Source organism: Sapajus apella, unplaced genomic scaffold (assembly GCF_009761245.1).
Source record: "Sapajus apella isolate SASKATOON/1434 unplaced genomic scaffold, GSC_monkey_1.0 scaffold2, whole genome shotgun sequence".
In the NCBI taxonomy this organism is placed as follows: domain Eukaryota; kingdom Metazoa; phylum Chordata; class Mammalia; order Primates; family Cebidae; genus Sapajus; species Sapajus apella.
The window spans coordinates 70947747-70973996 of record NW_022436942.1 but is presented as its reverse complement, the minus strand read 5'-3'; the positions used below and the strand labels follow the sequence as shown (position 1 = coordinate 70973996).

Genomic DNA, 26250 nt, shown 5'->3' with positions numbered 1-26250 from the left:
GTAGTTCAAACTACTCAAGAGGCTGAGGCAGTAGAATTGCTTAAATCTTGGAGGCAAAATTTGCAGTGAGCTGAGATCGTGCCACTGCACTCCAGCCTGGGTGACAGAGCAAGACTCCATCTCAAAAAACAACAAAATCCTAGAACCCACATTTCAAATGCATCACCCTAGCACTTCTCAAGTTTAATGTGCACGCAGACGACACGGGGATCTGTTAAAATGCAGATTCTGAAACACCAGGTCTGAGGTGGGGCCTGAGGTGCTACATTTCTAGAAAGTTCCCACGTGGTGCCATGCGATGCCACTGGTTTCAGGTCACACTCTGAATGACAACTGTGGCATCCTGTTTCCACTTCAAGTTTTTTTTTTTTTTTTTTTTTTTTTGTCACTTCCCACCAGCTTGAAGTCATCTCCTTGCCTTTCCATCAAATAAGGGCTCCTTCTAGACACACAGCCAGTGAACCCAGATAGTGCTGAACTCCACCCACCTCTCCATGGGTGGGGAGAGCCAATGGGAGGGGACTTGGGCATCACAGCACCCAGAGGGCCCCTGGTAGCCTTCCCTGGCAGACATCTAATGCTTATTCTACCCATGGCCCTCATCGTTCCTGCCACGCCCTCAGAGTGCTCCGACTTAACAATGCTATAAATAGCAGCTTCTCCCTTTTGTGTTCCATTCGAGAGAGGTGGTGCCCTGCCCAAGGAAGAGTCAAAGGCAGCATGCACGCTCTGGAGCCTCCACTGTGACCCAGATTGCACAGAATCGCTTGAGGAAGCACAGTGTACAGAGCTGAAGGCAGCACACTCTTCTCGATTCTTCCTCACCTTCCCCCCACCCACCCTGTCCTCCCTAGAATTTATTTCTATAGGATGATGGGAGTGGGCAGGAACCAGAAACAAGCTCCCAATCCCTGGTTTCAGAACCCCTGTAATAATAGTAACACACTCTGGTGTTTACTGAGCACTTACTATGTGCCAGGCACAGGTTTGTTTTTTAATTTTATTTTCTTATTGTATTTATGTATTATTATTATTATTATTTTTAGATACAGGGCCTTGCTCTGTCACCCAGGTCAGAGTGCAATGGTGTGATCACAGCTTACTGTAGCACCAACCTCCTGACTTCAAGTGGTCCTCCTGCCTCAGCCTCCCATGTTGCTGGAACCACAGGCATGCGCCACTATGCCCAGTTAATTTTTTTGAGACAGAGTCTCACTCTGTGGCCCAGGCTGGAGTGTGATGGTGCTATCTTGCATGCCTGACTAATGTTTTTAAAAATTCCTTTTTGTAGAGATGGGGTCTCACTATGTTGCTCAGGCTGATCTCAAACTCATGTTCTCAAATAATTTTCCTGCCGTAGCTTCCCAAAGCATTGGGATTACAGACGGCTAGAAGCTAAGGACTCCTTTTGTTTCCTTTTACTACATGAGAAAACTGAGATACAGAAAGGTTAAGTGGTTCATGCCAGTTACACAGCTAAGAAGCAGTGAAAGCTGGGACCGAGACCCAGGCCGTCCAGCTCCCAAGTCCCCGTTCTCAGCTGCTACACCACGCAGCCACATGCCACATAGAACCATGGGGATCGCCTTGAACAGTCCAACCTCCACCCTGCTCCATTTCCCTGCCTTTTCCTCACGAAGGGCCCCTCAATAATTAGCAAGTACCAAGCTGCACATACGCAGTCACCCTGGCTAGTTCCAGCCCATCTAACTCTTACTGCCTGAGGTTGGGACAAGATACCCACCCGATATTTCACCATTGTCTTTCCTCCAAAGAATGCTCAACATATAGTTGACAAATATTGATTTTATCCCTGGCTTTTGCCTCTCTGGACTTCAGTTTCCTCATCTGGAAAATAGGAGGCATTGGGTTGCATCGGCGGTTTTCACACTGTGCTTCATGGTACCCCAAGCGTTTCATAGAGCCAGTTTAGGGGCCTCTGTGGCAGCATGGTGGGAGAGAATTTAAGGGGCTACCAAACCTCATTCCATACAGAGCATGTCTGCATTTATCTCTTACATTCATTTGGACTGTTGAATTAGGTTTCCTTTAGAAAGTTGGTCCCAGAGTTTTAAAAAAACAGTTTGAAGTTGACTAGAGTTGATAAATCTCAGGATGCCTTTCAATGCCATAGAATTATAAAATGTTATGAGAAAATGAGGTAGGCTAATGGGGACAGGGGGTGGCAGTTACATGGGGACATTTTTCTTATACACAGTTGCTCCCAACTATTTTCATCTTCATCCATTGCCTTAGTCCGAAAATAGATTTTGTCCTTCTCACTCCACCATTGGGGGTCTCAGAGCACAGAGAGTGGGCCGCTTGCGTGGGTCACACAGCCACAGCTAGAACCTAGTTCTCTGCTTCAGTCAATCATCTTTGCTTTCCATGAATTCCCACAGCCTCCTGCCTCATGTCGAGCTTTGCCAAAGCAGCTCAGGAACAGGGCGTGGGACAGATCCAATTCTAAACCGCAGTGTGCTTTAAGGAAACTTAAAAGGGTTTTCTGCCTCTTCCTGGAAAATGAAGGCTGTGGATTTGCCCCGTCACTTGCAAACCCACACTGTGGCCTCTCCACCTGATGCCTACTCCTTTGACCATTGACTCCTGGATGCCAAAAAGCTCCGTGAACACACGTTATTCAGAGGGTGTCTCATTAGCTCCTATCAGCAGCAGCAAATGACACAGACACACAACAGAGTCGAGATCATTACTCAACTGTCTCAGCTCAGGGATCCTTGTTATTCATGAATTCAGTACAGACCAATAAAAAGGATGCATATGAGATGGGGACACACAGATCTTCCTTCTCCTTCAGAAGACTGGGAATGAGCAGGGAGCTCCTGGCAGCCTGCCTGTTAGGACACCGTGCTGCCCCAAATGCTGGAGCCACAACATGGAAGATCCCAACAGCCTAAGATTTTAAATGAGAAAATAAAATTTTGCAAGAAGCCAAGCCAAAATTGGGTCATGGTGGACCATGCACCACAAATGGGTCTTTATCCTGGTTATAAAACATTTCAGCATCTTCACCTGAGAAGAAAGATGTGTTTTTACCAGTCTTGGCAGGGAAGACCTAGATGTGTATGGGAGATGCTCTCTACCTTCACTGCATGTCAAACAGCCAGCATTAAGAAAAACGCAAGTGCCCAGCCATGACTCTAAACCTCAGCTATGGATCTAATACGGCCTGGATATCAGTATTTAAGCACGAAGTCCTGTTGAGAGCCAGAGCATGGGGGAATGCTCCCAAAATGTATGGTACATTGAGATCACCTGGGGAGAATGTTCAATATTCAGAGAATAATTCTATGGGGTTGGGGGAGGCCTAGGAGGCTGCACTTTAAAGTAGCTCCCTGTTTGAGTCTGCCAGTGAATTCCTGGCTACACATTAAGAAATAGGAAAGGAGGTGGTGAGGCATATCCCATGGGAATATGCTCTTCTTACTGTGTTAAGTAGGAAAAAAAAATAACTCAGGGTGCAGGATTGTGAACAGGGTGTGAGTTTGGGTTTAAAGCATGCTCGCCTGAATATCTCCATTGTGTGCACTCAAGTCTGTATATATGCATTAAGAAGGAGGCACATCAAGACAGTCACAGTGATTATCCCCAGGTGGTGAGGGGTGATGGGTAACTTTTACTCCCCTCTTAATGCACCCAACTAGTTGGACTCCTCCATACTTTCTTAAAATGAACATATATTACTTCTACATCGGAGAAGAAAGTGCATTTTTGAAGATGGAGATCATATGGCCAAGAGTTAAAAGACATGGGTTTGATTCCTACCTCTTATCCAGTCAATAACCTCAAAAAACTCAATTCTGATAAGAGGGGTTAGATGAGATGCACCTTACGTTTCCTCTCATGAGCAGCATTCTGGATTCTCAGATCCTGAGACTGAAACATTGAGATTTATCCTCCTCTTCCTTTTTTTTTTTTTTTTTTGACATGAAGGACTCTTGATGGCTGACAGTAGACCCTCTCTGCATTAGCCACCTGGTGTTATTTGCCTGCCTGGCTTTGTTTACCTACCTAATGTCTCCACCCCCTTCTCCCACATTAAGTGCTCAATTGACTGAACCCTGTAAGTGGCGACGCTCACTACTGTGTCTTTACATGCCTGATTAACTTTGTGATGACTACTCACACCTGGCATCCTGGGAACATCCATCACCAGGCTGGGTGCTTAAGGTGAGCTGTTGGTTACTCAGTGAAGTCGGGTGGGCACATCCTATTTCCCAGGATGCTCCCAGAGGCAGCAGAAGCAGTATGTCCCCTCCTCTAGGCACCAATGGATTGCCTCTGGAGGTGGTGGGAAGCAAGTTCCCAACTTGGTCTGACCTTACCATCTAAATGGAGGCAGACGGGCTATTCATTCACTTGACAAACATTTATAGAGCACCTACTATGTGCCAAGTAGACAGTGAGGATCCAACAGTAGCAAAACAATGAGATCCCTGGCCTCATGGAGCTGGCATTCAAGTGAGAGATCCGACATTGTTTAAAAAAACACGCAAATTGCCATAATCATCATAAGTACCTTGAAGGACAAGTATGAACAGCTGTGAGAACTCACAAGAGAGGGACAGGAACGGTCAGGATGAGTCCTCAGAGGAAACCAGGGAACAGCACGTGTGACGGAAGTGAGAGGTGCTCAGCATGGCTGGGAGGTTGAATGGCGGGAGATGAGGCTGGAGAGATGGCAGGGCACACTCCATGCAGTGTCTTGTGTTGAAGAGTGATGGGGCAACGTGCAAGGGCTTTCAGTGGAGGAGACTCAACTTCCCTCCCCCCTCTTTTTTTGAGAAAGGGTCTGGCTCTGTCACCCTGGCTGGAGTGCAGTGGCATGATCAGAGCTCACTGCAGCCTCAAACTCTGGGGCGCAAGCAATCTTCCCACCTCAGCCTTTCAAGTAGCTGTGATTATAGGTGAATGCCACGACGCCCAGGTATTATTTTTTTATAGAGATGAGGTCTTACTATATTGCTCAGGCTGGTCTTGGATTCCTGGGCTCAATCGAGCAATCCTCCCACCAAAGCCTCCCAAAGTGCTGGGATTACAGGTATGAGATACCACACCCCATTTAGAGACAACTCTTGGAGAAATGAATGGAGCCCTTGGGAGGCTTAGCACAGTGAGAGTTTCAGATGCTGCAGCCGTTCCAGGTAGAATGAAGCAGGCAGGTTTCTGGACTTTCTCTATATATACAGCTGAGCAGGCCTTTTGAAAATACAAGGTTGGTCCAAATGAGTCTAACTCAGTTGTGGTAAAAGAGCGTATGAGAAGGAGAGCCACAGAGAGCGTATCAGAAGGAGGGCCACAAAATGCCATTGCATGCCAGCAGGTTTCAAGGAGTCACTTGCTATATTAGCTTTCTGTGGCTGCTGGAACGAAGTATCACAAACTTAGAGGTTGAGACCATATACATTTTTCTTAACAGCTCTGGAGATCAAGGCTAACATCAAAGCGTTTACAGGGCTTCATTCCTCCTGGAGGCTCTAGGAGAGAATCTGTTCCCATGCCTTTTCTAGTTTCTAGAAGTCAGCTGCATTCTTTGGCTCATGGCCCCTTCCTCCGTTTTCAAAACCAGCAGTAGGGTACCTTTTAATCTCTCTGTGACTCTGACCTTCCTGTTCCCTCTCACAGGAAACCCTTGTGATGACATGGGGTCCCCCTAGATAATCCTGGATAATCTCCCCATCTCAAGATTTGTAACTATCACATCTGCAGGGATCTTTTTGCCACTGGAGGTAACAAGTGCACAGGCTTGAGGGACTAGAATGTGGACATTTTGGGGGAGGCCGTTGTTTTGCCTGCCACACCCACATGTTTGCCCCACCAGTCACCCAGAACCTGATTTGGGTATGAATTCGACTTTAGCTCTCCTCTGCGGAACAATTCCTCCCTGACTGGCTGTGGATGTCAGACAAGCCAAGCTGCTGACTCTGAGTTTCAATCACTTTCTTCAGGTGTTCACATGCAGTCCTAAGAAAGTGTAGACTCCCTGTACACAGGCCTGCCAGCACAGGGTTGGGGTGCCAATTCTGGAGTGAGCTTGCCTGGGTCTGTGTCTGGACTTTGCTACGTCCTAGCTCTGTGACCCCAGGAAAGCTATTTAACCTTTCAGGGCTTCAATTTCTCTATCAGTAAATTAGGAAAAACAAAGTCCTTACCTCCTAGGATTGTTGCAAAAGTAAAATGAGATAGTGTTTCTAAAATACCCAGAACATGGTAACTATTCAGTAATGGTTGCTGCTAATTATTTAGTCTGGAAATCTGTGGCTTCATACCTCCCTGTACTCACATTTTTTTCTGAGTAACCAGGATGCTATCATCTGCCTATGAAATCTATCTTTCTAAAGCTCTTAAAGGGGTTGCATTGATTAGAAATTTATAGGAGTCAAGTACCCATCTCTAAACATACACACACACACACATACACACACACACAAATGACACATGTACCCACACATATATGTCCAGCCACACTTGTAGAGGCATGTGTACATGTGCCTATGAGTCTGCACACACACACACACATGCACACACACAGAGACATGCATATAATCAGAACCTACATGCAAGAATACACCTTTATATGCATGTCTGTACACACTGTGCTCTTGCAGAGAGATCAGATCCAATCGGCTGCCTTCTTCAAGCAAAGTCATAAGCCCAGTGAAGGACCAATAGCTGCTTGTTTCTGATACTCGGCCTCCCACGAAAAGCCCAAACTGACCTCAGAAACATGCAAGTAACTACTTTTGAGCTTTCCCGTACTGCTGCAACATCTTGATGAATGTCAAATAAAAGGCTAGTGGTTGTACAATTGCACCAGAAAGTAGGCTTAATGTGGTGTGCAGCAGTGCCCGGGAAAGACACCCTGCACCCTGCTTGCCCAGTGTGATGGGTTTATGTGCCAATCTCTGGATCAACAGAGGAAATGGCTAAAAGCTGGGGTTCCACCAACCAATGGGATGAAGCCAGAGCAGCTGCTTTTAGAAGCAGTGGTTGGCCATGATTTCACCATTCAGAAAAACACAACAAAGTGGGATAGTGGATACAATGCAATGTTGTCTCTCTCTCTCTCTCTCTTTCTCTCTCTCTCTCTCTGTGTGTGTGTCACACACAACACACACACACACACACACACACACACACACACACACACACACACACACCATACACCACATCATCAATCCCACAATCCCTGCTCGCTCTTCACCTCACTCTAATTGCCAAGTAGGGGGAAATTACTGTTGAGTTTATTAAAGTTGGCACTTTCTGAAGTCAAAATTGGACCATCTGCTATGAATGGGGAAATGGCTGCTGCTCTGACGGGGGCTGGCCTGAGGCTCCAGTGCCAGGGTCTCTCAGGAACCTGTCCTTAAATGACTGAGCTGCTCCATCAGGTAACCACACGCTGGGATATGGGCTGTGTGCATTTCAGACTCATTAATTCTCCCTGTTGTTTGTTACTGTCACCACCTGGGGAGCCCTAGATCCCAGTCTGTCTCCTTGAGGGATTGGTGAATGTGATTCCTGCCTGGGCCTTGGCACTTTGGGGAGGAGGGTCACCTCGATTCAGAGTTGGAGATGAGGGAACCAAGAAAGAAAGACCACTGGAGGGCCTAGCTGGGCTAGTGCAGTCCATGCTGGGCAAGGTGCTGTGTCATGACAAACCCAGGAGCAGCAATAATTGTGATTGTTGTTTGAGTGCTTACTGTGCCTGGTGCTGTGCTAAGTACTCTATACGCATTGTTTTTCTTAAGCCATCAACAATCTGGGAGATAAGCTCTACTCTCCACTCCCATTTTACAGATGGGGAAACCAAGGCACACAGAGGGGAACTCACTTGCCCAAGTGTACATAGCTCGAGTGGAAGAGATAGATTTGGAAGTTAGGTCTAGCTGCCCAGATGCTAGAAGAATGGAATCTTTGTTTCATGTCAGAGTTTATGGTTGTGGTTCTTTCCGACCCCTCTCGCTGCCCTTTCCTATCATGGAAAATAGAGTTGGGAGAATGTGGTGCTGAGGCCTGAATGGGGACAAGAGTCACTGTGGTAAAGAGGAATGAACTGTTCAATTGCATATAAACAAACATATGAAGAAGAAACATATACAACGATCCATTAACTTCAATAAATGTCTGAGATACCCTGTAAATTACTGACTTCTCTGAATCCCCTAAATCATCCATCAATTGCCTTTCCCTTTGGCCATGCAAAGGCTGTGTGTCTCTGGGCAAGTGTCTTAACTTCCCTGAGCTTCAGTTTACTCAGGTGTAAAGCAGAGATGATTGTCTGACTCTCAGTGAGGACATCATGAGGATTAAAGGAAATATATGATATTTGAAAGTTCCTAGCACAGGGCTTGGAGAATAAATATTTGTTTCTCTAAGGAATAGCAGAATAGGAGCCTAATCCTGGAGCCAGCCAGCCCAGATTCATAATTCCAGTCCCACCACTTATTAACTGTATGACTCGAGGCAAGTTGCTAAACCTCTGTGTTCTTCAGTTTCCTCTTCTGTGAAATGGGAATGATTATATGTTCTATTATGTAGGATTGCTGTGAGAATTACATAAATGAATCTACATAAAGCTCTGAGCACAGTGCTGGCATGTGATGCCAACAAGAGTAGTCCGTTGTGATTATTCTGCTGGAAGTTGAGTATGAGTCCAAGAAAAATTGAAGTCCATTTCGTCTCCCATTCCTTCTCCACCAACAAAAGGGCTAGAGCAGTGGTTCTCAACAGGGGGTGACTTTGCCCCTAGGGGACACTGAGCAGTGTCTGGAGACATTTTTAGTTGTTGCAACCAGGTGGGGTGTTAAATCAGGCATCTTAGTGGGTAGAGACCAGACATACTGCTGAACAGTCTACAATGTACAAAACAGCCCCCACACAAAGAATTATCGGTCTTCAAACATAAATAGATGGGATTTGAAGACCGCTCCATCCAACTTCCCATTTTACAGATGAAGTCAGGGAGGCACGAGGGAGGCTGTACAGGTAAAGAGACTTGATAAGCACCTTAGTTGGGTTTATGGTTCACTCAGTATGCATTGTTCACTCAACACATATGCGTTCTCTCTTTTATGGCAAGCATCGAGCTAATTAAGGAATCCAGAAAGCTTCACTCTGTTGACCAGGCTAGAGTGCAGTGGTGCAATCTAGGTGGTTCATTGTGACCTCCGCCTTCCAGGCTCAAGCGATTCTCCTGTCTCAGCCTCCAGCTACCAATGACCTTCTTCACAGAACTGGAAAAAACCACCTTAAACTTCATATGGAACCAAAAGAGAGCCCGCATAGCCAAGTCAATTCTAAGCAAAACGAACGAAGCGGGAGGCATCACACTACCAGACTTCAAACTATACTACAAGGCTACAGTAATCAAAACAGCATGGTACTGGTACCAAAACAGAGATATAGACCAATGGAACAGAACAGAGGTCTCGGACGCAACGCAACATATCTACAACCATCTGATCTTTGACAAACCAGACAAAAACAAGCAATGGGGAAAGGATTCCCTGTTTAATAAATGGTGTTGGGAAAACTGGCTAGCCATGTGCAGAAATCAGAAACTGGACCCCTTCCTGACACCTTACACTAAAATTAACTCCAGGTGGATTAAAGACTTAAACATATGACCTAACACCATAAAAACCCTAGAAGAAAATCTAGGCAAAACCATTCAGGACATAGGTGTAGGCAAGTACTTCATGATCAAAACACCAAAAGCATTGACAACAAAAGCCAGAATAGACAAATGGGACCTAATCAAACTCCACAGCTTCTGCACAGCAAAAGAAACAGTCATTTGAGTGAATCAGCAACCCACAGAATAGGAAAAAATTTTTGCAGTTTACCCATCTGACAAAGGGCTGATATCCAGAATTTACAAAGAATTAAAACAGATTTACAAGAAAAAAACTAACAAGCCCATTCAAAAGTGGGCAAAGGATATGAACAGATACTTTACAAAAGAAGACATACATGAGGCCAACAAACATATGAAAAAATGCTCATCATCACTGGTCATCAGAGAAATGCAAATCAAAACAACATTGAGATACCATCTCATGCCAGTTAGAATGGCGATCATTAAAAAATCTGGAGACAACAGATGCTGGAGAGTATATGGAGAAATAGGAACACTTTTACACTGTTGGTGGGAGTGTAAATTAGCTCAACCATTGTGGAAGACAGTGTGGCGATTCCTTAAGGACCTAGAAATAGAAATTCCATTTGACCCAGCAATCCCATTACTGGGTATATATCCAAAGGATTATAAATCGTTCTACTATAAGGACACGTGCACACGAATGTTCATTGCAGCACTGTTTACAATAGCAAAGACCTGGAACCAACCCAAATGCCCATCGATGATAGACTGGACAGGGAAAATGTGGCATATATATACCATGGAATATTATGCAGCCATCAAAAATGATGAGTTTGTGTCCTTTGTAGGGACATGGATGAACCTGGAAACCATCATTCTCAGCAAACGGACAGAAGAGCAGAAGATCAAACACCGCATGTTCTCACTCATAGGTGGGTGTTGAACAATGAGAACACATGGACACAGGGAGGGGAGCACTACACACTGGGGTCAGTTGGGGGGAAATAGGGGAGGGATGGTGGGGGGTGGGGAGCTGGGGAGAGATAGCATGGGGAGAAATGCCAGATGTAGATGATGGGGAGGAAGGCAGCAAATCACACTGCCACATGTGTACCTATGCCACAATCGTGCATGTTCTTCACATGTACCCCAAAACCTAAAATGCAATAAAATAAATAAATGGGAAAAAAAAGAAGAAAAACTATGCTTTTGTATGAAAAAAGAAAAATCACCCAAATGTCTTAAGTTACTTTCCTTAATGTGTTGTACATCTTTTCTTCTTCTTTTTTTGTGAGATGGAGTCTTGCTCTGTCGCCCAGGCTGGAGTGCAGTGTTGCAAACTCTGTCTCCTGAGTTTAAGAGATTCTCGTGCCTCAGCCTCCCAAGTAGCTGGGATTACAGGCATGTGCCACCACACCTGGCTCCTGGCTAATTTTTGTATTTTTAGTAGAGATGGGGTTTCACCATGTTGACCAGGCTGGTCTCAAACTCCTGGCCTCAAGTGATCCACCCACCTCGGCCTCTCGAAAGTGCTGGGATTACAGGCGTGAGCCACTGTGCCCAGCCCTATTTTCATCTCATACAAACAGATTCTATGACACACCAGGGCTAGCTGGACATTGGAAAAAGCACTGGTCCAATCCCTGAGGAAACTGAGGTACAATTCAATAATTCCTGACACCAGGGGATCAGAGTCCCCCCAAACCTGATGAAATCTATGTTTCTTTTGGGAAAAAAATGTACATAGACACATCCATAAATGTTTATAATATCAGAATGCCCCCAAGTCCCTGACTCCCATCCATAGAATCTTTAAGACTTTAAGAACACAGGAGAGGAGTCCTCCTTTGGAAAGACAAGAGTATGACCTGGCTTATGGTCGGCTTGTCAAACCATAGGACAGATGTCTACCTAATTAGATGTAGCAAGTTCCGGGCATTATCACTCACTTCTCCCTCTGTCCATACTTTAGAAAAAATACGTGCCAAAAACACGAGGGAAGGTGGAACCAAGATGGGAAGGTGATAGGGTGCGACAGATCCTGTCAACAACAAGTCTCTCCGACTTCCTCATTCATTGCGATGTCTGGATGCCAAGGCTAATGACAAATCTTAATTACTTTTTTGGGACCATCTGTTTAGGGAAGGTGACCTCGAATGGAAGTCACCCAGCTGCCAGTCCCTTCACAGGCAAGATATGTGAGCAAATGCCTTTGAGAGGCTCTAGACAGAAAGAAATATCATGAGGATAAAGTTGGCCTTACAAATGCCAGGGAGAGAGGTGGACATGCAAACCAATTTTGGAGGCAAGTGTCTAATTCCAAACTTAATACATTCTAAAACTCCTGTGGGTAACCTAGGTGTGTATTTGCAACTCACAAAGGGGCCCTTCTATGCTCAGGAGAAGAACTCAGCAGCCATGTGTGTCTAGCCTGGCACCTCTGACCACAACCGACTGGATAAGGGGCGGGCATCTAGGGTGAGCTAGGTCAATCAGAGGTCCTTTCCTGGGAATTTGGAGTAAGAAGAGCTATAGAAACTGGGAATATCTAGCTAGTGTGGCTATGTTTTCTAACATGTGGGATGAGAAGTAGACTTTTCATGAGGCTAGGCCGTGTTCTTTTCCTTAGATCCCTTGAGATATCTCTGAACTCTTATATTAAATTTCTCTTTCTGCATAACTTGATAAAGATAGGCACCAACAATGCCTTCCTCCTCTGCATACACATGCCATTTATCCCATAAGGAGGTAGGATCTATTTCCTGTCCTCAATAGAAAGTGAGGGATGTAATACCCTGCCAGTTCCAGACCTACCTGTTAAGAAACAAGGCAACACCTATCTTTGCTTCTTTCAGATCCAATTGCCATGTAAAGGAGTTTGGCCAGAATAATAAGGAAAGATGAATGCAAAGACAGGGGCTACCTGGAGAGCACCAAGGTACAGACTGGGGAGTAAAGCTTTCTTGCACCTTCCAGCCCAGCCCAACCACTGGCTGAATGCAGCTGAGTGAGCAAATCCAACCCATGCCCCCTGGAGCAAAAAACCTGCCCAGCAGAGCTCTGTCTGAATCCTTAACCGGAAAAAATCATGAAAAATAATACATTGTTTTTCTCTAAGCCACAAAATTTTGGGTGGTTTGTTATATTGTAATAGGTAACTGAAGCAACCTAACTGGAATTAGTTTCCTTTCTTGTAAGCAAAGTGTCCTAACAGAAGTCTGTAGCAGTCAGGCATGCAAAATGAACTCTGAAATCCCACTTAGCTCTTATATAAGAAATGTGGGGGCAAAACGAGGTTGGTTAATGCATTTCTCTTCTGGCCATCAACCCTCCCTCCTGGGATGCTGAAGAGAACAGAGCTGGGCTGTGAGCTGAGTGGGGTGTGAAGGTTTAGACTCCTACCAGCACATGGGCTCCATGGAGTGAAGCGGTTCTGGGTTGCTGTGCATGGCCTGGGACTCCCTGGGGCAGCTAACTCTTGCAAAACTGCCCCAGGGAGGCAAAGCCTGAGGGGATTTCTCTCCTGTAACTCTCAGAACCAAAGCAGCAGGCAGACTAGCTCTGGCAGCTTTGGAAGGTACAGACAGGTTAATAAGAGCTGGAAAGAACCATTGGGTCAGCACAGAAAGGGCTTCAACTTCCAGCCCTCAAAATGTCCCCTCCAAACCTGAGTAATTAACATGTCCATGCGCTGCAGAGCCTAGGAATTTGGGAACACATCTTCAGGAAACACATCACAGAGATTTAAGAGGATAGTTCTGAGAGTCAGCCAAATAGGGATGTGTACCTTGCCTCCATATGACCTTGGGCAAATGGTCTAAGCTCTCTAAGCTTCAGTTTCCTCACCTGCAAAATTGGGATAATAATAGCTTACTTGACAGGGTTGAGAGGAACAGTTAATGAGTTAATTTATGCGAAGTTTTTAGACACTGGGCTTGGCACATAGTAAGTGCTCAGTAAATGGCACCCATCATGATGATTATTTATCATGTTTATTGACAGTGATTTCATAACTTTCCCAGATAGCTTTCACTCAGGTAATAGAAAAGAACATTCAGCATCATGGAGCTGATGTCTGGACCCAGTAAGGGACACAGCTACATCGGCAATTTTAACATAGAAGGAGCTCATTACTGAGAGGTACAGCCAGCAATAGGGTATGAGGTCCCTCACCAGACACCCCCAAAATACTATAGAGTCTGAGCAGAAAGAATCCTGAGAATGAGGCTGAGTCATTCAATGAATGGGGAAACTGAGGTCCCAAGGTCTAACTCAGATCCTCATGCTCTGCAACGGGAGCCCCAGTTAGCACCCCCCATTTTCAGTTTGGCTCCATGTCTGATGTTTCACTTGGCTTTCATCTGACTCCTCTCTGATCCCCTCCCAGGGAAGTGTGGGTGGAACAGGAATCAGGGCAGGTTTGAGCTTATAAGACACAAATAGCATTGGGTTTGCCTCTGGCGATGCTACCAGCAAGGGCTGGCTGCGGGAAGCGCGCTGTGGAACAACCACAGCCGGAATCTTCCAGGGCTGTCCTCCCCACTCTGGGAAGCCAGGCAGAAAACACATTGTCTCAGCAAAGGGACATTCTGTCACCAAAGACTTGGCCCAAGCTCCCCTGGAAGCCTCTCAAATCTCCTTCAGGGGAAGCCAGGGGCTGCTAGAATTTCAGGGCTTGCCAAATAGGAGTCTCAGGGCAGACTTCTAGAACAAAGGCTTGAGCGAGCATGAAAAATCAGCGTTTCCATTAAACCAAAACAAAACCTCACCATTAAATAACTGCCACTATTTATTAAGCATGTACTTTGTACAAGGCACCACAAAATTTCTTTGCATGCTAATTAAATACCCAGATGTATGTGACGATGTTATCCCCATTTTGCAGATGAGGAAACTGAGGCACAGGGAGGTTAAAGTGGCCTATCTAAGGGCACACAAGGGGTAAGTGGCAAAACTGAAATTTGGACCCAGGTCTCCCTCACTTTGCAGCCCCAGTTCTTAACTGCAATGCTCTGCCGCCATGTCACCAGGTTGGTAGGGAGAATACAGCAGGGCATCCAAAACAAAGCAGGGACCCCATTTACCCTGTTCTAAATCATTTAAGCTGGGATCTGCTCAGTTCACAAGGACCTCTATAACCTGACCTCCAGAGGCGGCCCAGTGGCCATGCTGATACAATAGGGCTTGGCACACCTGGCTGCAGCTGATTGGACAAGGGACAGTACTTGACATTAGCCAGTCAGAGTACTCTCCCTGGGAGTTTCGACCCTGGGCAAGACTATAAACCCCCAAGCCTCTTGGCCACAGGCAATGTAGAAAGAAGTTGGGAGACATCCTCATCTTCCATGTTGATTCATTCACTCAACAAATATTTTCCTGTGCACCTATTATATACCAGGCTTTAGGAACACAGCAGTGAACAAAACTGGCAAAAATATCTACCCTCAGGAATCTTAATCTAATGGGGAGAGACATACAATAGTCAAAGGAAATATGTAAAATAGAAAATGTGATAGCTGGTGGCACGTGCCAGGCAGGAAAAGGGTTGAACAGAGTTCTTGCTTTCACTGTTTAGCCTTAATATACATATTTTTCCTTCCCTCATGGCTAAGGCCTATCATTGTATGAAAACACACACACACACACATACATATATGTACACACACACGTATGCATGTGCATACACACATGCACGAACACACACACACATGCACATGCATACACACTGCCAGCCTGGAGAACTTTCCACTCTTGAATAAAAAGCAAAGCAAAATAAAAACCTAACCCCATAAGCAAGCTCCTCAGACCTATCTCTTTGGTAACCACCCAAGGAGGCTGACAGAGGGTCAGTGTGAAGCTGACACATCCTGTGGCAGGTGTTTGTCACTTGTCAACGACACCTCTGATTTCCCCAGCCTGCCCTGAGTGCAATTATCTGCAGAGGCTCAAGTCAAAGGCACCCACTTCCTGCATCACCAGAGCATCGTTTTTCATTAGCCCCCAGCTGAGTACCTGGGTAAAGAGATCAGTGGGCACCTCAGTGCCTAAATCTGTTGTAAGCAGTTGGCAATGGCTGCCCCCAGCAGAAGGGCTTGGGGAGGGTGTAAGTGGAGGTGACGTCCCAGCATCCTGCCTTCCCACTTCCTGTTTGATATTCAGGTCTGGGAAGACGACTCCCATGGCCTCACTATCCCGGCAGCCAAAGTCTCCATTTATACCAAGAGCCCCCCCAAACACACACCCTCACTCCCATCTCTCAGTCACCCCTCCCACCCTGATGATGCCCCACATTTTCCCCGCTCCCCCAGCTCCAGCCCACACCCATGCCACTCCTTGCTCTCCAGTACTGTCCCTGCTCATTGATTTTGTCACATCTCTTCACTCATCACGCATCCTTCTTACAAGCCTTGCTTCTCTCACATACTTGTTTTCATTATCCCTGCCTTCTGAGCCCCGCTTTCCTCTCCTTCCTACCATTTATTAAATGCATAGTGTCACCAGAGCCTGGGTCAGGATCTGTGCAAGCATCATCTCAACGCTTACAAGAGTCTTATAAGATAATTACGGTTATTTCACTCAATCTGCCAGCGAGCAAATTGGGGCTCAGAGAGGTCAACAACATGCCCAAGATCCAGAGCAGGCAGGTGGGGAGCCGGCATGGAACCCCTCGGTTCCTGGAGTCCTGACCTATCGTGTTAACCTCTGCTTCCTCGCTCACATGCTGTCAGACTCTTACAGGACTGGGTTCTCCAACTGTCTTATATAACTCATTTCAAACCTGCTTTCTCTTTTACACACTCTGTTTTTCACCTACTCCCTGTCCCCCTAACCTTGCCCTCGGCTGTACCTCCTGACACCTACGTGGCTATCATCTCTAGAGCACAGCCCTATGCAGCTGTGATTAGCTGAGACACCTGATGCTCACACCCACACCACTTCTTGCAGCCTCCAATGACAATCTCTCCTTTTGGTATCAAAAGACCCCTCCCCCGCCCCTTCTTCAATGCACCCCCAGCCAAGAACCTCCTCACCAGCATCCCACTCTCTCCTCTAGCCCCTTTCTGTTCTCCCAACTCTCCCACCTCATGCAAAAAGATCCCACGTCTGCCAGTGGGAAAGGGGGTGGGAGGTGGCTCTGTAAGTCACAAATGCCAAAGCCCAGAGGCAGCCCTGTTCCAGCCCAGCACACCCTCCTGCCTCAGCGGCTCTCAGGTGGATGGGAAGCGTCACCTCACCCGATTCGCTCCTGCTCCATCTCTTCCATTTTCTCAGCTCGAGCGATCACCCTGTTGATGATTTCTTTCTCCTCATCGGTCAGTTCTTCCTGCTTCCTCTGCCTGTCAGGCTGACCACTGGGATGGACGGACCAGCCTGCCTGGAGCCTGAAAGGCAATTTGGGAAGGTGTGAGGTGAACAGAAAATAGTAGTTCAAATTTCTGCTGGAAACTGCCTGGGAGATGGCGGGCAAAAGAATTGTACCTTTCAGAACCACAGTCTGCTACTCTATGCAATGGGACACATACTTCCCTCTTAGGCTTCTGATGAGTTTATTTTGCTTATGTGCTTAACACATAGTAGACACTCCACACATTTTCAGCAAGCTCATGGAAACCTGGAGCATAAAGATGTTTCAGAAAAGACAGAACAGTAGACTTGTACAACTGGGGTGGAAATGATTCAGGACAGGCAGCCCGAAGCCCTTGGTCCCAGGTTGATCACAGCAACTGCCTGGCAGGGAGATAGCTTTTGGGGGCTACAGGATTTTTAAAAATAAATTTAAACTGGTTGCCGACTACATTTCTAAAAATCTCTTGAATTCACACAAATGTTCAGAGTTTCAGCCTCAAAGCCTCTGGTAACATTTTGAGTTCTGTCTTGTGTTCTTTTTGCCTTTTCTTTTCTTTTTAAGCGAACACTGACATAACATCTACCAGTGCCCACATTACCTAATTATCTCTCACACATGCCCACTGTGTGCCCGCATCCGCTTACTATCTCTCATGCAAGCACCCCGTGCACCTGCATTACCTCATTTAATCCTCACATCACCCCTAAGAGGCACGGACTGTCTGTGTCCCTATTTCCTGGTGAGGAGGCTGAGGCGTGGAGAAATTTGAGCCCTTGCCCAAGCTTGTGTGGCTGGCAAGTGGCAGCAGCAGGATTCAGACCCAGGCAGTCTGCACATTTACCCTCCGCAAGATGGAAAGAATGGGACCTGTGGCCCTGGCAATGGTTCGGAGAATCAGAGCTGCTGGGAGCAGTTAAGGCTGTGGTCTATGACAGATTGGCATCCCAGGCTCTGAGGTGCATCACCGGAGTGGAAGACAGGGCTGAACACCACTAGAAATTCTTGTCCCTATGAGGGAAAAAATCAGGAACTCTGAATCCTCAGGAGCGACCCGCCATTAGCCGCCAGCCTCAGTCCTTTCTGCCGGCCTAATCACAGCAGCAGGCATGAAATTGCCTTTTGACATTGGAAGCTGGAAATTAAAAGCCCATCCCCCTCCTTCCCCTGCCCTCTTCTGCCATTCCCACACCTTAGCTAGCTTGCTCTGAAGAGCAGAGAACGAAGAGTTTGGAGGAAAAGGGAAGCAGATATCTTGGGGTCTTGTTTCCAGAAAAGGAAGGAGGATATGGCCTGGGGAAATTCTGGCAGAAACACACCTTGCCTTCCCACATGTAGCCTTGGATAGGGTGCCTCTGGGATGAGCACATGCTAACACTGCTCAAACCCCTTCCTCAGAACGCTCCAGTGGTGTCTCAGTTGACTTAGAATAAATCCAGAATGAGGCAGAAGTGATGGTTGCACAACATTGTGAAGATACTAAATGCCACTGAATTGTATGTTTTACGATTACTTTTATGGTATGTGAATTTTACCTTAATGAAAATAAAATTCAGACTTCTTTTTTATTCTGCAAAGTCCTGCCCAGTCTGTCCTTTATCTGCCCCTCTGTCCTCATTGCCCCCGCTCCCCCTGGTCACTAGCTCAGCCACACTGGCCTCTCCGCTCAATCTTAAACACCCAAGTCTTGTTTTTGCCTCGGGACCTTTGCGCTTGCTGTTCCCCCTTCCAGGAACCCTTACCTCCCTGGATCTTCCCTCTCATCACCCTGGTCTCAGAGAGGCTGTCATTGATCTCTCATTGCCCTGCCTCACTTTCTCCATTGCACCCGTCTCTAGCTGAAGTTATCTTTTACATTTTTTCTTGTTATATATTTATTGCCCCTTTCTCCCCGACCAGAACATAGATTACAGGATGGCAGGGACCTTGTCTGGCCCTGGTTCTCTATTGTGTCCATGGCATTTAGATTATTCTCTGACAGCAAGTACATAAAAAGAGTTTTTGAATAAGACCTGGTCCCTGGTGGCCAAAAGAGATGTTAAATGCCTAATTATACAGGTGACATACAGAGAGACCGAAGCAATGGAGGTTACTCAGCCTAGAGATTGGGAGGAGCTTCTTGAGGAAGTGAGAATTCACTGTGATCCTGGTGAAGACAAAGCTTCAGGACCCTCTGTTCATACAGGCACCTCTGGAGGCCTTAAAAGGGCCCTAGTAATGGTCATGTGATTAGGAAAATTTGCTGAAGCAAGATGGTTTTGTCTTTTTGATCTTGAAGAGGGCCCCTTAAGTATATACGCTTTGGGCCCCACAAAGCTGTGGCTGATTCCTGCTGAGACCTCAAAGATAAGCTGAAGGGGTGATGGAAGGTAGGGGACAGATTGACTCTGGCAGAGGGAATGGTCTTTGCAAAAGGCTGGGGTAGAGCAAACAGGCAGCATGCTGGAAGGAAAGAAGACCAGCATGGTGGCCAGCCTCTAAGATGGTCCCCAGGGGTCCCTGCCTCCTGTTATTGATACCTACCTGTGTGCAGTCCCTTCCCATACTGAATAAAGGCTGGTCCTGTGTGACCAACTAAAGACAGTGGAAGTGACACTGTGTGACTTCCAAGTCACAAAAGACACTGAAGCATCCACTTTGGTCTCTTGGCCAGCCGCCATATTGGGAGGAGACTCAAATATCCCCGTGGAGAGGCCCATGTGGAGAGGAACAAAGGCCTCCTGCCAACAGCCAGCACCATACTGCCAGCTGTGTGAGTGGCTCTTCAATTCCTTATCAAGCCTTCAGATAACTGCTGCCCCAGGTGAGATGTCTGCAGCTGCATGAGTGACCTTGTGCCAGGGCTGCCCAGTCAGGCCACCCTCCAAATCCTACTCACAGAAATTGTGAGGCATCATCAATGGTTTCTGTAATTTTAAGCCACTTATTTGAGATGATTTGTTATCAGATAACTGAGAAACCCAGTGCAACAGGAGAATAGAGACAGACTGGTAGCATCCTCTGCACCATGTCTGGATTCATGTTCTATTGCTGCATGACACATTATTACAAAGTAGGGGCTTAAACCAACACACATTTATTTTTCTCACAGTTTCCGTGGGTCAGGAGTCTGGGCTTGGCTTAACCGGGTCTTCTGCTCAGGATTTCACAAGGCTGCAATCAAGGTATTGGCTGGGCCATGTTCTCATCTGGAAGCTTGACAGGGGAAGAATTAGCTTCTAAGCAAATTTGTGTTGTTGGCAGAATTCATTTGCTTGCAGCTGTATGTCTGAGGGCCATGGCCTCCTGAAGGCTGTTGAGAGAGTCCCTACCCCAGGTCCTAGAGGCTGCCTTCATTCCCTAGCCATGTGGCATCTCTGATCCCATCCTGTGGGCCACTTCCTTCATCAAGTCCACAAGGAGAATCTCTAGTTCCTGTTATCTGAGACAGAGTCTTATATAACATAATGTGATCCCAAGAGCTCATCCCCTTCACTATATCTTATAGGCTAGAAGCAAGGCTTAGGTCCTGCCCATACTCAAGGGCAGGGCATTATACAAAGGCATGAACACCAGGAGGTAGGGATCACTTTGAAGTTTGCCTGCTGTGGCATTCCTGGCAGGTGGCCTTCCTTCCTTGCTTGAATGCCTCCTGTGATGGAGGCCTCACTCTCTTTATGCAGAGTATGTGCCATGCTGTTGGGAAGATCTTCCATTTGGTGTGCCAATATCCTTCAGCCTGATGTGTCCCCCCATTACTTTTAAAGGATACAGTGGACTCCTGTATAATGAAGATCACCTACCCTTCCCAAAAAGTCCCAGTCGTAACGGAATTCAGCCATCTCCCAAGTTTCATCAGTTTTCCATGGAAATGGACACTTCACCTGCCCCTATTCTCCCTTATTTGCCCCCACCTCTCTTCCTGGATTTCTCCATTGATCCCCCTTTGTTTATTTCCCGCCATTACAAAGTAGCTCAGTGACCAAAACTGAACACATGTGAGATTCTAGGCCTAGTCCCCAGTGGAGACCCTCCAAGGACACATTCCTGCAGCTTACAATCTGGTCAGGAACCAGCCTGACCTGAAGTCAGTGCCTCATACCCCACCACACCACCACTGCCAGTGTCAGCACGCACAGGAAATGCATGTGTCTGAACACACATGGCTCCAGAGACATAAGCAGGGCTGGGGGGTCCCCGCAAGGCCCCGTCTAGGATAACTGTCTCCATCTGCAGACTGCAGATGAGCAGCCCTGCCGGAGGCTGCTGGCACCTTCCAAAGCCTTCCCCCATCCTCTGCTCCAAAACACGTAGCTGACAAACAGCTCATCGTGTTTGAAAATGTCGCCGATTGGTCTCAGTGGGAACCTGCAAGCCTCCTGTGGATTTTCATGTTTTAATTTCAGAAGCAAACAGACAGAAACAAGATCTGTTTTTCAGACCAAAGCTTTTGCTCTCAGGGAACAGAAAGGGTCTGTCTAGGTCTTCCTGAGTTGGGGAACCAGGTGGACATGAGGGTCTCAAGCATCAGTCCTTAAGATAAGACCCTTGCCAAGGGCTTCTGGACACAGGATGGTAGCTCTGTGTCCTTAAGACCAGAGCCAGAGTCTAATGTTGGGATCTTATTAAAGACCAAAGCCGGAGACCAAAGTATTGCTCCCCTTGGACAAGTTAGAGGATGGTATCCAATCCAGATAATATCCAGAGGGCTTACTGTGTGCCCATGTGAGCCCTTGTGGGCTGGGCAGAGTTAATGAGTGGCATCCTGGATCTGACACATGTTGCCAGTATGTGCTGGGCCTCTGACCTGCTCTGAACCTCAGTTTCCTGGTCTGTTAATTAGGAACGTTAATAGGGCATGCATCACAGGCCCTTGACAAGATTAAATGTGAAAGTGCATGCCAAGTGCCCAGGTAACAGCAGCCCTGCTATTGTGACTCTCCTCTTAATCTACCAGGATGCCTAACGTTTTAGCGAGGGATGAATTGCACCAGGAACTTTGCAAGCAAACTGAGATGTGCTCCACCGTTTCGTGGGACTGCCTCTCCATGTGAGTGCTGGCATTTTCATAATCACTCATTAGCTGGCTGCTGACAGCGTAGCCCTTCAGCCTAAGCAGAACTGATGGCTACCTACAGTGACAGTGCTGGCTGCTATGAAGATACGGTAACCTAAGACAGGGGTACAGGAGTAGGCTTTAGAGTCACATAGCTCTGATTCCTTTTCCGGCACTGCCTGGCCTGGATGTGCAACCTTAGGCACAAGTTACGTAGCATCTCTGAGACTTACTTTCCTCATCTGTTAAAGGGAAAACTTACGAGTGAGCTCATCAAGCTCCTATGAAGGTCAACTACATCATGTATAGGAAGTGCTTAGCGCTGATCCTAGGACTTGGTAAATGCTTAAAAAAGGTGAACTTGTGTTTTCTTTTTCTTACTATTATTAAATATTTTTGGTATGAAACTGGGTCCCAAATCCTTGCCACAGTGGGAATTCAGTGAAAAATTATTATTAAATTTTTTGGAATAAAACTATGTCCCAAATCCTTGCCACAGTGGGAATTTGGTGAAAAATTACCTAATAGTACTGTACATATAGTGGGCACTGAATCTGAAGGAAAGAAAGAATGAATGAATAGAATGTTTTGCTCAGGAGTAAGGAAGACAATGAATCACCGACCCAGAGGTAGGAAGAAACCAGTGGAATGAAACAAAGCATGCAGCCTGGATCACGGACTACGTTTGAAATCAGGAATCTCTGACACCTTAAAGCCATGGTGGTAGGAGTATCCAGATCAATTCCTTGCCCATCTGCACAAACATGAGCCTAGCTGATTTAGCTATTCAGGAGAGAGAGACGGAGAGACAGACAAACAGAGAGAGGAGAGACAGACCAACTAACTTAGCTGACTTTAAGTGGCAGGAATGAATGCTGGAGAAAAAGAACTTTCAGAAATATCCTTCCTGGACCAATCCTTCCTGTAGCTCCCAGATTTCCTTTCTCGATCTGGATGCACTAATGCCATACCAGAATCTACTGAGATGTTAGGAAACAAAAAAAAAAAAAAACACACACACACACACACACTTGAGCTTTAGATTCAGACCAATCTGCATTCAAACCCTGGCACTGTGTGACTTTGGGGAAAGTATTTCATCTCCCTGGACTCTAATTTTTTCATCTTTCAAATGGAGTTAAGAATAATTTTATGCCATACAGTTTACATTTACTGTCTTGTTGAATTTTTGAAATGTCTTATGAGGTAAACATTATTCTCCTCTTGAGCATACCAAGGTTCAGAGAGGTTAATCACTTGCCTAAGGTCACACAGCTTGTAGCAAAGCCAATCCTGGGAGGGAAGGCCTGTGCTCTGAACCACCATGCTATCCTGCTCTTCTGAAAGGTAGCCAGATTGTTCAATCTCATTTTCTTTCTCCCAGGCCACGGTCAACTCTTCCAGACCCCCTACCCCCCTCATCTTAATGATCTGTGGCTCTTGAGTTTAGAGGAAGCTTTAATCTAAGGAACTTTTGACTGTTGGTTCCAAATATCTTTTTTGTTTTTATATTTTTTTCAATGGGGCTTTTTTTTTTTTTTTTTTTTTTTTTAAAGAGACAAGGTCTTGCTTTGTTGCCCAGGCTAGATTTGAGCTCCTGGGCTTAAGCAATCCTCCCACCTTAGCCTTCCAAGTAGCTGGGACTGCAGGTGTATGTCACCACACGAGGCTTACCTCGGCTTCATTCTGAGGATTACAGTAGATTTGTCTAATTAGGGAAATGTAAACTATAGAGACACCAAGAGCCCATGACTGACTTAAAATGTACATGGTGTGTGTGATGTGAATGGGAACGGAAACAAGCACATTTCCCCCAGATGATGAAGAACTTGGGGGCTCTCTAGGGACTGTCTACTATTGGCTAACCTGCAAAGACCAATGTGCCCTGTCCTGACTGTGGGAAGAAATGCTCAGAGCTGCCTTTGAGGTGGAAGCAGGAAATTGGTTGTGTGTCCCTACCCAAAATACACCCTTTATCATTTTATAAGGCATTTTTTGCCCACTCTAGAACCTAAACACTTTTACTGGGAAAAGATGGTGCAAACCGGTGGGGTGGCCTGTGATGGAGTTCATCATTTCTCAAACTTTAGTGTGACTAAGATTCACTTGGTGAGCTAGCCAGAATACAGATTTCTGGGCCCTTTGCAGAAATTTGGGTTCAGAAGATCTGGGGTGGGACTTGAGAATTTGCATTTCCAGGGGAGGAAGGAATAAAGTCGGGATGGTTAATGGGTCCAAAAATACAGGTAGATAGAAGGAATAAGAGCTAATATTTGGTAGCACAATAAATAGGATGACTATAGTTAACAATAACTTATTGTATACTTCAAAATAACTAGGAGATTAGAATTAAAATGTTCTCAACATAAATATGTGTTTGAGGTGATGGGTATTTCAATTACCCTGATTTGATCATTTCACATTGTATATAGGTACCAAAATATCACATGTACCCCAAAAATATGTAAACTATTTTAGGCCAATTAAAAATTAAAAATTTTAGAAAGAAAAAAGAGATAAACATTGGGAAATAAATTAATATTTGATGTTTTAGTTGATCACCAAAGAGTCAGAGTCTACTTTCCTTGTTTTTTCTTTTTCTTTTTTTTGAGATGGTATCTCACTCAGTCTCCCAGGCTGGAGTGCAGTGGCACAATCTTGGCTCCCTGCAACCTCTACCTCCTGGGTTCAAGCAGTTCTCCTACCTTAGCCTCCTGAATAGCTGGGACTACAGGCACCTGCCACCACACCCAGCTAATTTTTTGTATTTTTAGTAGAGAAGAGGTTTCACCTTGTTGGCCAGGCTGGTCTTGAATTCCTGACCTCAAGTGATCTGCCCGCCTTGGCCTCCCAAAGTGCTGGGATTCCAGGTGTGAGCCACATGCCTGCCCCCAGAGTCTACTTTCCTACTCCTTCAGTCTAGCCCAAACTTAGGACTTGCTGTGGACAACAAAATGCAGGGTAGTGATGGTGCACCGGTCCAGAGGCAAGACCTCCAAAGGCCTTTTGTGTTTCTGTTTACTCTTATACCCTGCCATCGCCGTGAGAAGACCCAGGATAGGCCTATTGGAGGGTGAGGCGTGTGGAAAAGAAATGCATCATTTCAGCCACAGCCACCCTAGATCAGCCAACCCTCAAACTTTAGCATGACTAAGATTCACTTGGTGAGCTAGCCAGAATACAGATTTCTGAGCTCTTTGCAGAAATTTGCACAAACGAGCCTAGCCAAGGTCCATGGAGCCATTCACCAAGCCCAGATCCCTGACAACAAGTAACTGTTCTAAGCCACTGAGTTTTAAGATCGTTTGTTACGTAGCAAAAGCTAACTGATGCATTATTCAGCATGGCAAAAAAAAAAAAGAGTGAAACTTGTTAGGCTTCCTACACTTATTTTACAGTTTAGCATTATGTTAAATTGCAGTTGTATAATGTTTACCATGTTATTTTCAATGCTTTCAGCTGTTAAAGGTCTTTATCCAGCTCCACTCTTATCTGTCTCAAATATTTAGCTTCTGAATAAAATATTATTCAAAGAAAGAGTTTTGTTGCTAAGAAAAATTCAAAGATGCCTGAGACTCACAAGGGAAAAAGGGAGTTGCTAAGAATCATGAGTGGAGAGAGGGTGGTCCAGGACTTGAGGAACTGGCCTTCTTGATGGGCTTCATCTGCTAACCAAAGGCACCTGCTCAGGTGCACTACGAGGGAATCAGAATGAAGCCACCCGCCAAGGCCAGCATCAGCAGCCCCTGAGACAAAAGGAAATCAGCTTCCAGGTGGAAGCCCCACAGATGTTTCCCCCTGAAATACTGCAAAGGGCAGCCTCCCATATCCTTCCTGCCTCCCACCTTGATTCTTCATTGCATACACACAATAGTCACGTAATAAATACCCGCCAGATGTCTCTATTAATAAATTATAACTCCCCAAAGGAGTGGGATGATGGAAGTGCTATCAGGGCATGAAGGCTCTGAAGCATTCAACAGCAGAGGTGTGCAGAAAATTAATCCTTTTTCTTTCCTTTCTTCCTCTCCCCCTCCCTTCCCCTTGGATGCCAACATGGGCAGGTGTCTGCAGGAAGTCTCTTTATAGCACAGTGAATGGGATTTTAATGAATCCTGAAGAAAAGGAGGGGCAGCCACACCACGGGACATTTGCATGTGCCCAGCTGGTGTAAAGACCCCTTTGGATGAAATTTACCCCAGCCAGACTAATGGGGTGCAGAAGGGATGCTGTGGGTTCCTTGGC

The 26250-nt window shown here is 46.1% G+C and overlaps 1 protein-coding gene across 5 annotated transcripts in view; it reads right to left on the bottom strand.

Moving 5' to 3' along the window:
• The window catches only part of RPH3A (rabphilin 3A), a 342156-nt gene that overhangs the window by 37502 nt on the left and 278404 nt on the right, over positions 1-26250 (bottom strand). For all 5 annotated transcript variants that reach the window (XM_032240317.1, XM_032240332.1, XM_032240323.1 and 2 more), the window contains one exon: positions 16861-17007. In XM_032240317.1, coding sequence (XP_032096208.1) covers positions 16861-17007 — 147 coding nt within the window. The remainder of the gene's footprint in view (positions 1-16860; positions 17008-26250) is intronic.